We start from the raw sequence: 13,240 nt of genomic DNA on the forward strand, positions 1-13,240 counted from the left end.
CAGAGAAGGGAGGGGGTGGAAGAGAAGCAAACTGAGCATGCTCAAGCCCTGGGCAAGGAGGTTTAATCTGAAGGCAGGAAGTCTGATACAGAAGTCCATGTGTACACAATAGAAGGAAAGAAATGCAGTGTTACTTTTGACAGAGGACTCAGCAGTATTACCTTGAGGGTTTACTGGTATATTTAGGTGGACCTTTCTGATAAGGCTTACTTAGTTTTAATCTTTCGTTCAGTCTCTTTAATTCTGTTAACGTTCTTTCTTTTCCATTCCTTTCCTCTTCACCCTCACTCAGTTAAAATGTATCAATAAAATTGTACCTGTGTTTGGGGAAAAACGTTTTAAATGTCTTATTTTTTTTTTTTTACTGACTCTAAAAGGGGATCTATGTCGTTTCCACAGTGTAAGTGTAACATATTCTGTGCCATTGAGCCCCCTGGAAACCAAAAAAATGGGTTTACATTGTCATTAGTCACATTTCTGCGTCTAGATTTGTAAAGAAATTAGATATAAATGCAAAGAAAAGCAAATGCTCTGTCTTAAATACAAACAGATTCATAAATATAAAGCAAAATGTTCACCAAGAAAAGTAAACTTTTCTTTAATAAATAAAATTATATATTACAGGCATGTTTTAAAGTCATGAAGTCATAAACTTATAACAATACATCTCTGTGTCTAATCTGAGATATTGTTCTTTTGCGTTTCCCCAGGTAAAAGTGACCCATTTTGTGTTGTTGAGGTGAACAATGACAGACTGATGACTCACACTGTATATAAGAACCTCAAACCTGAGTGGAACAAAATATTCACATTGTAAGTTTTTATTTATTTTTTTATAACAAAGCTTACGAAAAAATCTTGGCAGCCTATTTATAGGATGCCTCATCAAATGATATTGCTTTTCCTTATGTTAATATTATTATTATTATTATTATTATTATTATTATTATTATTATTAAAATGTATTTATATAGCCCCAACATATCATGCAGAGCTGTAAAGTAAATGTGTTTATATGTTTATATGTGTTTATACGTAAATTACATACATAGAACATATGGAGTTACATACAGTACATCACGACCAATACAGTACAAAAGGTGAGGAAGGCCCTGTGCAAAAGAGCTTACAATCTAAAGGGAAGGGAATAAAACACAAGGTGTACTTTAAAAGTACAGCGGGGAGAGAGAAGCAATCCTACCCCGCCCCCAGATCTGTTTTCAGGCCAGGAAAATGAGTAAGGTGTAGGCCCCATAGGACAGGGCAGCAGGTGAAACAGTGTAGGTAGGAGAAAGCCAGATTTCAGTAATTACAAATAGATTGAAGGAATGGGCAATGAAATGGTTGTGTATAGCGATGAATCGGGCTTCCAGAGAGCACAGGAAAAATTAACTGGGTTCTTGGGTATCGGGATAAGAGTTCTGTACCTTTGGAATTTACACCGAAGGGAAGGAGCCTGTGGCCGTGATAGAACTGGGATGGAGTAAAGGCCAGGGTTTTGGGAAATGTCCCCAGCTGCCAGTAATAGAAAGGAGAGAGACTAAGTGGGAACGAGATTTGTAAGTTCTTAGTTTGTATGAAGAAGTGGAGTTTTCTGGAACAGCTAAACAGGGTATTGTTAAGACTAAGGTCTGCCATCTATTAAGAACATTTGGCAGGAGGTTGTCAACATTTTGAGCATAGCCTGTGTTTAATGCCTAAAGGTAGCTTTTAAATTTGAGAAGTTAAGGTGGCTATACACAAACCAATAAAAGCTGCTGGCTCGTCTATGGTCTGTGTATGGTGCCAGCCAATGAGCCTGCATGACCAATAGTTGGCAGGAAATCAGGCAGATATCAATTAACAAGTTTTGATTTTCCAAATATGTGCGGAAAAACCTTGTCCCAATGGTCTACATTAGCAACAATTATGATAAGGTCATTATCTGAGGGTTAAATGCTCAAATAAACCAGTTATTGTTCACTTCAAGTTGGGCATATCAGTCAAAGATCCACTCATTTGGCAACCTCACCAAACGAGTGAATCTTTCAATGCATGGCCACCGGTCCTTCAGATAACATTGTGAGAGATTGTGTGTGGACATTCACATACTAATGATCTGTGACACTTTCACACCAGTCCGAGAGCTTATCAGGCCTTGTTTGTGGCCCATGTATCAGGCATGCCAAACACATAGGGTATATGGCTAAAAATTGCTTAGATTTCATGCTTTCCCATAATTGTGACCCAGATCGGACAAATATTACCCACATCTTTCACTGTATGGCCACCTTAATATGTGTGAGATTGCAACTCTTCCAGTTCTAGTTCTACAGTATGCATGCCTAGATCAACTAGTATTTTATTCTTAGTATAGGTATGGAACCTGTAATTCAGAATGATCGGGACTTGGGGTTTTCTGGATTATGGATCTTTCCATAATTTGGATCTTCATAGATTAAGAAAATCATGTAAACATTAAATAACCCCAATAGGCTGTTTTTGCTTCCAATGAGGATTAATTATAGCTCAGTTTGAATCAAGTACAAGGTACTGTTTTATTACTACAGAGAAAGGGGAAATATTTAAAAAAAAAATTGGATTATCTGATTATAATGGAGTCTATGGGAGATGGCCATTCCGTAATTCAGAGCTTTCTGGATAATGGATTCCCATACCTGTATTGATTATTAGATAAAAAGTTGATTAGATGGCTTCCAATATGTTAACAGACATCTTAACAAAGACAACTCGTTTTTGCTCTTTTATTGTTACTTATCTTTTATAATATATGATATATAATTATAGAATAATTACACAGGCAACCTGATACATATTTGTCTTTGCATTTCCTATGCTTCTAACTATAATTGCTTATTAATTAATACAAAGCAAAACATTTAAGAACTGGCTTGCTGACACCTTTTCTATGTCTTGTGTTTTTTTGCTATTAAAAGGTATTATAACCTTCAAATAATCCCCTGTTTTGCAGATGATTGAAGAGTTGCAATAGATAAAAATAATTCATGGTATTTAGAATCAGCAAACAAACTCTTTGTGTAGACTAAGCTTCAGTCTATGTCAAAACCTAAGTAGTGAAATTAAGAGCATTCCTGCTTTCAAAAGCCACCTGCGGATTTAGCTATCTGAGGCTGCTTATAATGTGTCATTTCTATATGAAAAAAATAATAATAGATCAAAACTAAGCTTTCTCTTTTTTTCTCCAAAGAAGCCCTAATAACGAACTTGAAACAAAGAGAAAATCCATTGCCACTGTTACTCCTCCTGTGTCACCTACGGCATTGCTTTCAAAAGCATCTTGTCTTTGCACTGAATAGAAGAAATCTTTTAGAAAATAAGACCTATTGTGGTCTTTTATGCGCATACAGGATATAGCCACAAATTAGTTCTGCCAAAAGAAAATCTGTAGAAATTCAGCGCTTGAGTACTTCATTCTGCTATGGTCACATTGACTGGCTAACCATCCGACAAGGAAAAAATGTATTAAAACAAAAGTGATAAAGAAATAAACAGGCACGTTAAACTGAGACAGTAATTATCTGATAATCTTCAGCAAATCGGGCCCTTTGGCTATTCTTCCCTATAGGGCTTTTTGTAAGAAATCATCTGCTTTTCTAGAACACAATTATCTGATTAGAAAAATGGAAGTAGGATCGCGGTTTCCCTAGCGAATTAATATATCCTTTTATCGGAATTATATTATCTTTTCTTGAGGACTGTTATATGAGTTCTATACGACAAAGTATAGAAAGAGAAAGATAAGTAGCTTTCCGGTGCATAATATCACACATTATATTTTGTTGCTACAAGGCTGAATCTAACAAAATCTTTTCCAAGATATTTATTTATTTATTTAAAAATAATCACAAAATGTACTATTGATGCATAGTTAGATTCAGAGTATTCTTTTACCAAGGTGGCTATTTATCAAGGTCAACCCGTGCAGGTGCTTCCATTTGTTGCATTTAGCAGGTGAAATTAAGTGGAGCCTTTGTTATTTACAAACATTTTGATTCAAATGAAATTCAAACATTCCTAAAGCACAACTAAATTGAATGTTTACAAATATTCTGAGCAGCTTTATCAGATCCACTATTACCCTAAAAACTGATATACTGGGGCAAATTTACTAAAGTATGAATTTTCTCTTAACCTAACGTCACCACAGATCGCCTCACTTTGCCAGGTGTATTTTCACAACACATCTAAATATTTACTAAAAATCATAAGTTCACTTTTTCAAGAAAATTGTGGTGAATTTTCTCCTGGTGAAAATTCACCAGTATATTTCCCCATACAATAGTAGTAGGGAATATACTTTAAAGAATTTTTTGGAGAAAAGTAGCATGGAAAGGGAAAGGTCGATAGAGATTTAAAAGTTGCTGCTCTATCTTTATAATAGGAATTCGCCAGCCTGAACCTGGCAAAATACACTTCAGTGAAAAGGGTAGCGTTCGGACATTCATAAATTACAAGATTTTTGCTGGTTAAAATTCACTGGCAGAACGGTGAGAAAGTTCACTAGCGCTAAGGTTTTTCGCTTGTCAACTGCCCTCTTCGCCATTTAGTAAATAGGCAATGTTGTGGCCAATTGTCTTTTTGGTGAATTTTCTCTAAACATCCACAATTAACCCTTTAGTAAATGGGCCCATTGTTTGCAATCCCTATCCCATTAAAGTGGAGCGGGAAGGAGAGGGAAGGCAATAACCCACTTTTAACCCGTTGGGTCATATTTTTTCCCTTACTGATAAATTGTTTGCAAGCAGGATCCCTTTTCTAGGTAGACATTGGGCCTCTCCTTCCATACTGCACTTGTAGAGGACAAATGATCCATTATAACCCCCTCCACTAGACTCATGACGGAAAAGTAATTCCTGTCATTACTAACCTCCCTAAACTGTAGCAATAATTTTAAGACATCATGTACTTACTCCCTCTTATCAGGGCAGGTGAGCTGTTTACCCTTTCCCTACTGCATGTGCAAGTGGACCCCTTATATCTTACATCACATGCGTGGAGGGGCAGGAGGGAATATATAAAAATAGTTTTGGGGTGATTACAATGCACTACACCTTTGTTTATACCTGACAGTATATAGTTAATTTCTATGTAAATATTACAGAAGTAATATAAACAACAATAACTGCTCATATAAAGATTGTATTTCATTATATAATCTGCATAGGTTTTACATCAGATGAAAAAGTCTTTCCTGGTAATTACCATATATTCCTTGTCCTTATATATTTTCGGTGTAAATACGTACACAAATATATGTTTCTAAAATGACTATGCAGCCCTCTGCATTTTCCCTTTCCTTAGTATTTGTCAGAAATCAGATTTATGAACTGTATTCAGCTGTGTCAGGGCAACCTTTTTTTGCAGTCTTATAAGGCTTGAAGTCACATGTAAGAGTGAATATAATAATATCTTTGAAATATGGGTCTGTTTGACTGAAAAAAACAGTATAATACAAAAATTTGTATAGTCAAAATGGTTAGAAATAGCTCTATATTAGCAGAGTTGGATGTTCCTTTTTATCTCTGTGTCGTGATCAGCTAAAGTGAACCTGACATACTTACATTAATGCAGTAATTTAGAGGGGTTAGTATGGAAATGTGTATTTGTAACAATACAAATCTATTGAAAAAAAGAGTCATTACTGTGTAAGATCATGGGGCCCAACCCTAAACAGAATGGGGACCCCTTTTTTGAGTACTGAGTTATAGATTAAGAATTCATGCTGTAGACCATTCAAACAAAATCTTTAATATAAGTGGTTACATTTCTGGAACACAAGCAACCTATCAGAACTTTGAAGGAGTTGTCATTTTGTCACAGATAGGAAACTCTACAGATCAGTGCTTTGGAGAAAGCATCACATTATGTGACAGAGCATGTAAAGAGAAAAAAAGGCACAATGTATAGAAACATTTTGTAAAATTACAACTTTTTGGATCTACTTCTCTCTCAAAAAAAAAAATCAAATTGTATGACGTTAGTGTGCAGGGGTGTAAACAGTCAAATGCACTTTGCTGTTGATGTTTAGTGGGGAAGTGGGTTAAATTTTTTTGTTTGAAGGGGGCTAACAATAGAAGAATTTCCAATGGAGAACTAATAAATAAGTAATAAATACACGGTATAGCAGATGATATATAAGCCTTCTAAGCCTTCCAATATCTTTATTATTTGCCATTTATGAAGTTTAGGAAGGATGCTTGTCTAGAGGCAAGCTAAATAGCACCTACGAATCAAATTGTTGGAGAACCAACAGCCACATCTTTTGTGTACCACCTTTATATATATTTATATATATAGTGAAGCTACTTCACATAATGTATAAGAGCCCAGTTCCAGTATGTTGTTGTTTCCTTCGACCTTTATAAAGGGCAACCATCTAATAATATGGCACTTTCTTTTGTACTCATAAATATATCCACGCAGAGTGCTTTCATATAGAAGCAACCCAGTTTTATTTAATGGTCAGTAACCTGGATTCTTTGCTAGACTTACATCTTGATATGTTTTTGTTCGCCTCGTTGATTCTGGTATTGAGATGATGATGATAAAGATGATGATGGTGATGATGATGAACAATGAATTAGGCATTAAAGTACTTTTTGGGGTAGAGGATTTGATGTCACTCCAAAGTATGTATCCCTGCACTTTCAAACACTGACCTGGTGAAAAGCCAGTAAGGCTTCCAATGTTGTATTGCACAAGTGCTTAGAAAAGACAATGAGTCTTTGCTCTCTGATATAAAGATAATATAAAAATGGATAATGTGAATCATTTTCTAAGGGCAGGGAGCAAAACAGCCGATGAGATTTGCTCACCTTTCACAATGAATAACCAATACATGTTCACATTAGTAACCTTTCTTTCTTTCTTTCTTTCTTTCTTTCTTTCTTTCTTTCTTTCTTTCTTTCTTTCTTTCTTTCTTTCTTTCTTTCTTTCTTTCTTTCTTTCTTTTTCTCTCTCTCAATAAAGCAATATAAAAGATATCCACTCAGTCCTTGAAGTGACAGTCTATGACGAAGACCGAGATCGTAGTGCTGATTTCCTGGGCAAAGTTGCAGTACCCTTGTTGTCTGTAAGTTTCATTCAGCTGCCATACAGCTCAATGTTTCTCTCAAACCCGAGGAGGGGGGGGGTGGAATCTTAGTTCAACGTCTGTCAATTCTCAGCTGAAATATGAAATAATAATAATAATATTAATAAAAAAAATAACAAAATTTAACACACTCGGGCCACGACTATGTTGAATCCCACGGTAGTTAATTTTTCCTGACAGGCTCTGTGCTGGTAATGAACAGGTACTTGTCAGAATTGCCATAGTTGTTTTTGGCTCCATGTCAGTTTCAGCAGCTGGGAGTCAAAGGTTACCGGGTGAGTGTATTCACTGGAGACCAGGAGACAGACGGCTGTCATGTCTTTCTTCCCACAGATTCAAAATGGTGAACAGAAAGCCTATGTCTTGAAAAACAAGCAGCTGACAGGGCCAACAAAGGGGGTCATCTATCTTGAAGTAGATGTGATTTTTAATGCTGTAAGTCTTAACTTTGCCTTTTTTTCTTGTTGATAAAGAGCCTGCTTTCCTGAAAGCTTTTGTTCCCAATCTTTAGAGTATGTCTGTCAACTCTGATTTCATTAAAACCTCTCTGTAAAGTGGAGAACAGTATTCAACCACAGCATGGCGCACCCTCTCTTCATATTACTATGCAGCTGTTGTTACTGTTGAGGCCACTGCACTTATTAAGCATGCAAGTCTTCTCCTCTCTAATAATATACAGATATGTCCCTTTTTACATTTTGCTTTTGTGAATTTTAAATTAGGGTGCATAATCTATCACCAATTATACTTAATAAGCAAAGACGCTGTGCAACAAGCAGCATGACTCTTTCTAAAATGTATATTCCTTTGTTCAGGTAAAGGCATGTCTGGGGTCACTGGTACCAAAGGAACAGAAATACATTGAGGATGAGCCAAGGCTCTCTAAACAGGTAAATATAATTGTGGTTGTTAGGCTTGCAAGCAAAACAGATTCAAAATGCAATCAAGTTCACCTTTAAACAAACTTTAAGTGAGTTATGGTTTGGCCTGTTTTTAGAAACTTTTCAGTTGTTGTTAATCTTTTTCTGGCTTTTAAATTCTTGTTTTTTCCGGCACAGAATACATTATGAAAATCTCATAGTTAATCCCAGATCTTGTGTCATTATTTCCATGTAATAAGTTAAGCATCATGTAGGATGCAGACAACTCTATGTACCATGTAGGATGCAACTGAAATAATTACTTATCCATAATGCTGCACGTGTATTATACAGGTATAAATAACATATTATGACAGCATTATCAATCAGTTCAACACCTACAGTATAAAATGCAATAGACCTCATTCATAATGTCATGTATACTATGAATACAATTAGTAATTAGCTCTGTGCCGTAGGAATTTTGTTCTAGATGAAGGAAATGATGCTCCAGAGGTTTCTCCTGTTTGATCTAACTTGCAGTCCCGATTGATGAAGGTTAAACAATGAAACACAGTTATGTTTAATTACATTTCTTTGGCATCTTGTGTTTTTTATTGACATTTTTTATATGGGTTTGTAAGCTATTAACCACAAAGAGCAACAGTGTGCTGTCTTCCTCAGACACCAGTGAGAACACCAATAAAGAAAGATGGAAAGCTCCAGAGGCATACAGTAGCACTTCCCTGTTAGACGCTTGTTGAAAGGCTGGTTGGGTGAAAATAATAATAATAATAGTTCCAGTGTGCTATAAAACACATTCTTCAGCTCACAATAATGGGAAATAACCGGCGGCAATTCTGCCCAGTTTGTTCCCTTTGATTTACATCTAGGGCATTATCCTAATCAACAGGGCCGGAGTTACATAGTGGGCGCCCCTAGGCCCACTGTCATTCGTCGCCCTGCCACTTTATTCGTGCAAATTTTCATCATCTGAACTGGAGCAATGGGGATCATCGCATGGGAAATTCAAAAAATTATTGTATCTCCAGCACATCCGCAGTGTTTTTGAACCAATGTGGGTGTGGTTGGGCAGCATGCCATCCCCCTAAAATCCTGCTGCCCTAGGCCAGGGCCTAGGTGGCCTTTCCACAAATCCGGGGCCAGCTAATCAATAGGCCATGTGTTTCACTCAACAATTTATTTTATTGTTTTGTATGAGCTTCAGCTTTCAGAAATGTTATCGAGATTTACATGTTTCTATACAGTAATGCAAAAAACTGATTTACAATCGTTTGTTAGGACACACTTTTGGGCTCCTCTTGTATGTACTACAAATCTCCTGACAGCTCCATCAGATGTAAATTTCAGTATGATGTAGACATTTTTATTCTGAGACAGTGTACCGTTGGTTTTAATTTTTTATTTTGTTGAGCCACTCTCCAGTTTGGAATCATCTATCAGTTTGCTAGGGTCCAATTTACCTTAGCAACCAGACAGTGGTTTCACTAACAGATTGAAAGATGAATAGGAGAGGGCATGAATAGATTCAGTAATACAGGTATGGGATCTGTTATTCAGAAAGCCATTATACAGAAGCTCTAAATCATAAGCCGTAGACTCCAATTTTAAAAAATGATATCCTTTGTCTGTAATAATAAAACAGCACCTTGTACTTGATCCAAACTAAGAGGCAAAATGGTCATATTGGGTTTGATTAATGTTTACAAAGTTTTTTAGTAGACTTAAGGCATGAAGATGCAAATTATGGAAATATCCCTTATCCAGAAAGCCCAAGGTCCTGATTCTGGCTAACAGGTCCCATAGCTGTAAAAGTAAAGTAAAAAAAAAAAACAACAAACTTCTCAATAGCTGCCATCTTATTGTGGAGAGGAGGTTTGTGTGCCTACTATGACCGCAAGAGCTATGCTGGCTGGAGCTTAAGCTTCTGGTAGGGCTACCTGACAAGTTGAAGGGCACAAGCCAGACAAAGAGCAGCTCACCAAGGGGGGGGGTACATTGGTAGGCATAATGAAGGCAAATCTCTAGTAGAGGAACACCTCAAAATCAAGTTTTCCTAGTCCTCTAGGTTGGGGTTGAGCACAGGGCTTTACAATCCTGTCTTAGAAAATAAAGTGCTGTAGCCAATTAATGAGAGATGTCATAAAATTGGAAAAGAACCAAGCAAGTTAAAGAGGAATGAGACTGGTTATTCACAACATGTAATGTGAGAAGCCTTTACAAACCATAAGCACCATGAAACTGAAGAAGTAAGTAAGAATAAGGTGAGTATAGCCGCATTACAGGTAATTAGATGCAGGAGAATATAGTGTATTCTATAGAGGACATGGATACAATAACTTTGAAAAAGGATTTGCTGTTTGTAAGGATTTGAAGAAAATTGTCTTTGGTTTTACAACAGTTAAAGGAAGAATAATTACATTAATCTGTGCACACGCACCAATTGAAGAGGCAGATGCCAAAATATGATGCCAAAATATGATGTTAAAATCCTTTTGGGAGATATGAATGCAGAGGTTGGGAAAGAACACTCATATATGCCGACAATTGGAACTGAAAGCGTTCATGAAGTAACAAATGATAATTAACTTTGTAATAAGAATGAATATTACAGTGAGAAGTACTTATTTCCCTCACAAGAACATACATAAAGTAACATGGAGATCACCAGACAACAGAATAGAGAACCAAATTGACCATGCCTTAATAAATAAATGTCATGGAACTGACATTATCAATGTCTGCAGTTTCCATGGAGCTAGTATGGAAACTGATCGTTACCTTGTAAGGGTAAAAGTATTGACAAAAAATGTGCCCTTGCTATGGGAAAGCTGGCGGAAAACAAAATAAAATTGTTTTAGAAAAACTAAAAACAAGTGGAAAAAATAGAGACAAGCCCATCAGAAGATACTAATGAAAAATGGGTTCAGTTAAAAGAAATTATTTTGTACTGCAACGGAAACTGTCTGACTTATAAATGTCGAAAAAAGGTGGTGGGATAAGGAATGCCATAAATGCATTGAAAGAAATAAACCAAGCAAGAGCAAAATTGATTCAAAGATGAAGTATATTTTATAATATATATTATAATATATATAATATTTAACTTATCAGAATCAGAGAGTTCAGAGTTTTCAAGAAAGGTCTCCAACCAAAAACAAGTATTTATAAAGCCAAAAATGATATGTCAATTGGAGTTGAAAGTAAAGTTTTAAAAAGATGGGCTAAATGTTTTGAAGGGCTAGTAATGTGAAGAAGGGAGAAATATAACGGTTATATAGAGCTACAGGGGGTGAAGACACTAGGGTCATTTATAAACACTAGGCAAATTTGCACCTGGGCAGTAACCCATGCCAACCAATCAGATGGTTGTTTTCCTTGTTCAACCTGCAGCTGGCTGAAAAAAAAAGCTGATATGAGTTACTGCTCAGGTGCAAATTTGCCCATTGTTTATACAAGCGAATAAAAGAGAATTAGTATCACAGCTAAGCTCCTGAAATATGGTGGAAAAAGGATAATTAAACAGATACATGAATTCATTTAGCACATTTTGAGAAAGGAGCAAATGACACAAGTATGGATTGAGGACATAATATGAACAATAAATAAAAAAATAAATAAAACTAATTGTAGTAACTACAGAGGAATAACATTATTAAAATAAAAATGAATAAAATAGCATAAAAATTTTTGACCAAGGTAGTGGCTATGAAAATGGAAACACGTGTAAAAGGAAATGTTGTAGATTATCAAGCTGAATTTAGGAAAGATCACCTTTTCTCATTAAGAATGATACATGAAAAATGTCATATGTATAATATAACTTTGCATCAATTCTTGTATATTATAAACAGGCCTTTGATAGCGTAGATAGAAATTATTAAATACATATGGAAATTTAAGCAAGATAACCTGCAGTTAATAAATATTATTATGCATTACAAGGACTACTAAAAGCAAGCTGATTGACCAGAAAATGAAAGGCGCAGATTTAGCCTGTAATTATGTATGGACTAAAATGTTGAACATTAACAAAAAAATGAAGAAAACCTGCTGTAAACCAAGAAAGATTTTGAGTAAGAGGATGGAGAAATAAGGTTTAAGATAGAGAACAATGGGGCAGAATCATTAAGAAGGCCAAGGCTCTTTGAGGGCTGCAGTACCATTGGGTAAGGTAACTAATAAAATAGAGCAATAGGTATTTGGAAAGAGGCAGAAGAAGTCGTCAAATTATTCAGCTATATAAAATAAAAAAAAATTGAAAAGGTGCTAAGAATGTAACGTGATAAAAGTTAACTTAAAGGGGACCTGTCACCCAAAAAAATGATTCAAAATCCTATTTTATCACATTAGTCAAGCAAAATGAACTTTAATTACACCTTATAAATTATTTGAATCTGGTTTCCTTCAGTCTGGGAATTCATAATTATAACAAGCAGGCAGCAGCCATTTTGTGGACACTGTTATTAAGACAAGCCTTGCATCATCTCAGAATCTTGTTTGTGCACCAGAATGGGGGACCTGATGTCGATTTCCATGCCCTGGCTACACATTTAAATGGTAAAGAGAACGGGGGAATTTGTGGAGAGCAGTGACATCTAGGAAATGCTGAATGGAAAGTGAAAGTAATTGTCTGCCCCGCCTCTATGCCCAGGGCATAGAGGCGTGGCAGAGAATATTTGATTGACAGCTGAGATTTTTAAATGAGCTTACAACAGCTATGAATGCTTTAATAAAAAATAGAAATTGGATTTCATGTTTAATTTGAAAAGGACTTTTATTATACAGATTTGTGTGTCTGGGTGACAGGTCCACTTTAAAGGGATACTGTTATGGGAAAAAATTTTTCAAAATGTATCAGTTAATAGCGCTGCTCCAGCAGAATTCTGCACTGAAATCCATTTCTCAAAAGAGCAAACAGATTTTTTTATATTCAATTTTGAAATCTGACATGGGGCTAGACATTTTGTCAATTTCCCAGCTGCCCCTGGTCATGTGACTTGTGCCTGCACTTAGGAGAGAAATGCTTTCTGGCAGGCTGCTGTTTTTCCTTCTCAGTGTAACTGAATGTGTCTCAGTGAGACATGGGTTTTTACTATTGAGTGCTGTTCTTAGATCGACCAGGCAGCTGTTATCTTGTGTTAGGGAGCTGTTATCTGGTTACCTTTCCATTGTTCTTTTGTTTGGCTGCTGGGGGGGAAAGGGAGGAGTGATATCACTCCGACTTACAGCAGTAAAGAGTGAT

The 13,240-nt window shown here is 36.0% G+C and overlaps 1 protein-coding gene across 5 annotated transcripts in view; it reads left to right on the forward strand.

Moving 5' to 3' along the window:
• The window catches only part of mctp1.L (multiple C2 domains, transmembrane 1 L homeolog), a 373,027-nt gene that overhangs the window by 204,644 nt on the left and 155,143 nt on the right, over positions 1-13,240 (forward strand). For all 5 annotated transcript variants that reach the window (XM_041568472.1, XM_041568473.1, XM_018264615.2 and 2 more), the window contains 4 exons: positions 711-813; positions 6,991-7,093; positions 7,448-7,549; positions 7,930-8,004. In XM_041568472.1, coding sequence (XP_041424406.1) covers positions 711-813; positions 6,991-7,093; positions 7,448-7,549; positions 7,930-8,004 — 383 coding nt within the window. The remainder of the gene's footprint in view (positions 1-710; positions 814-6,990; positions 7,094-7,447; positions 7,550-7,929; positions 8,005-13,240) is intronic.

This window comes from Xenopus laevis, chromosome 1L (genome assembly GCF_017654675.1).
Source record: "Xenopus laevis strain J_2021 chromosome 1L, Xenopus_laevis_v10.1, whole genome shotgun sequence".
Classification (NCBI taxonomy): Eukaryota; Metazoa; Chordata; class Amphibia; order Anura; family Pipidae; genus Xenopus; species Xenopus laevis.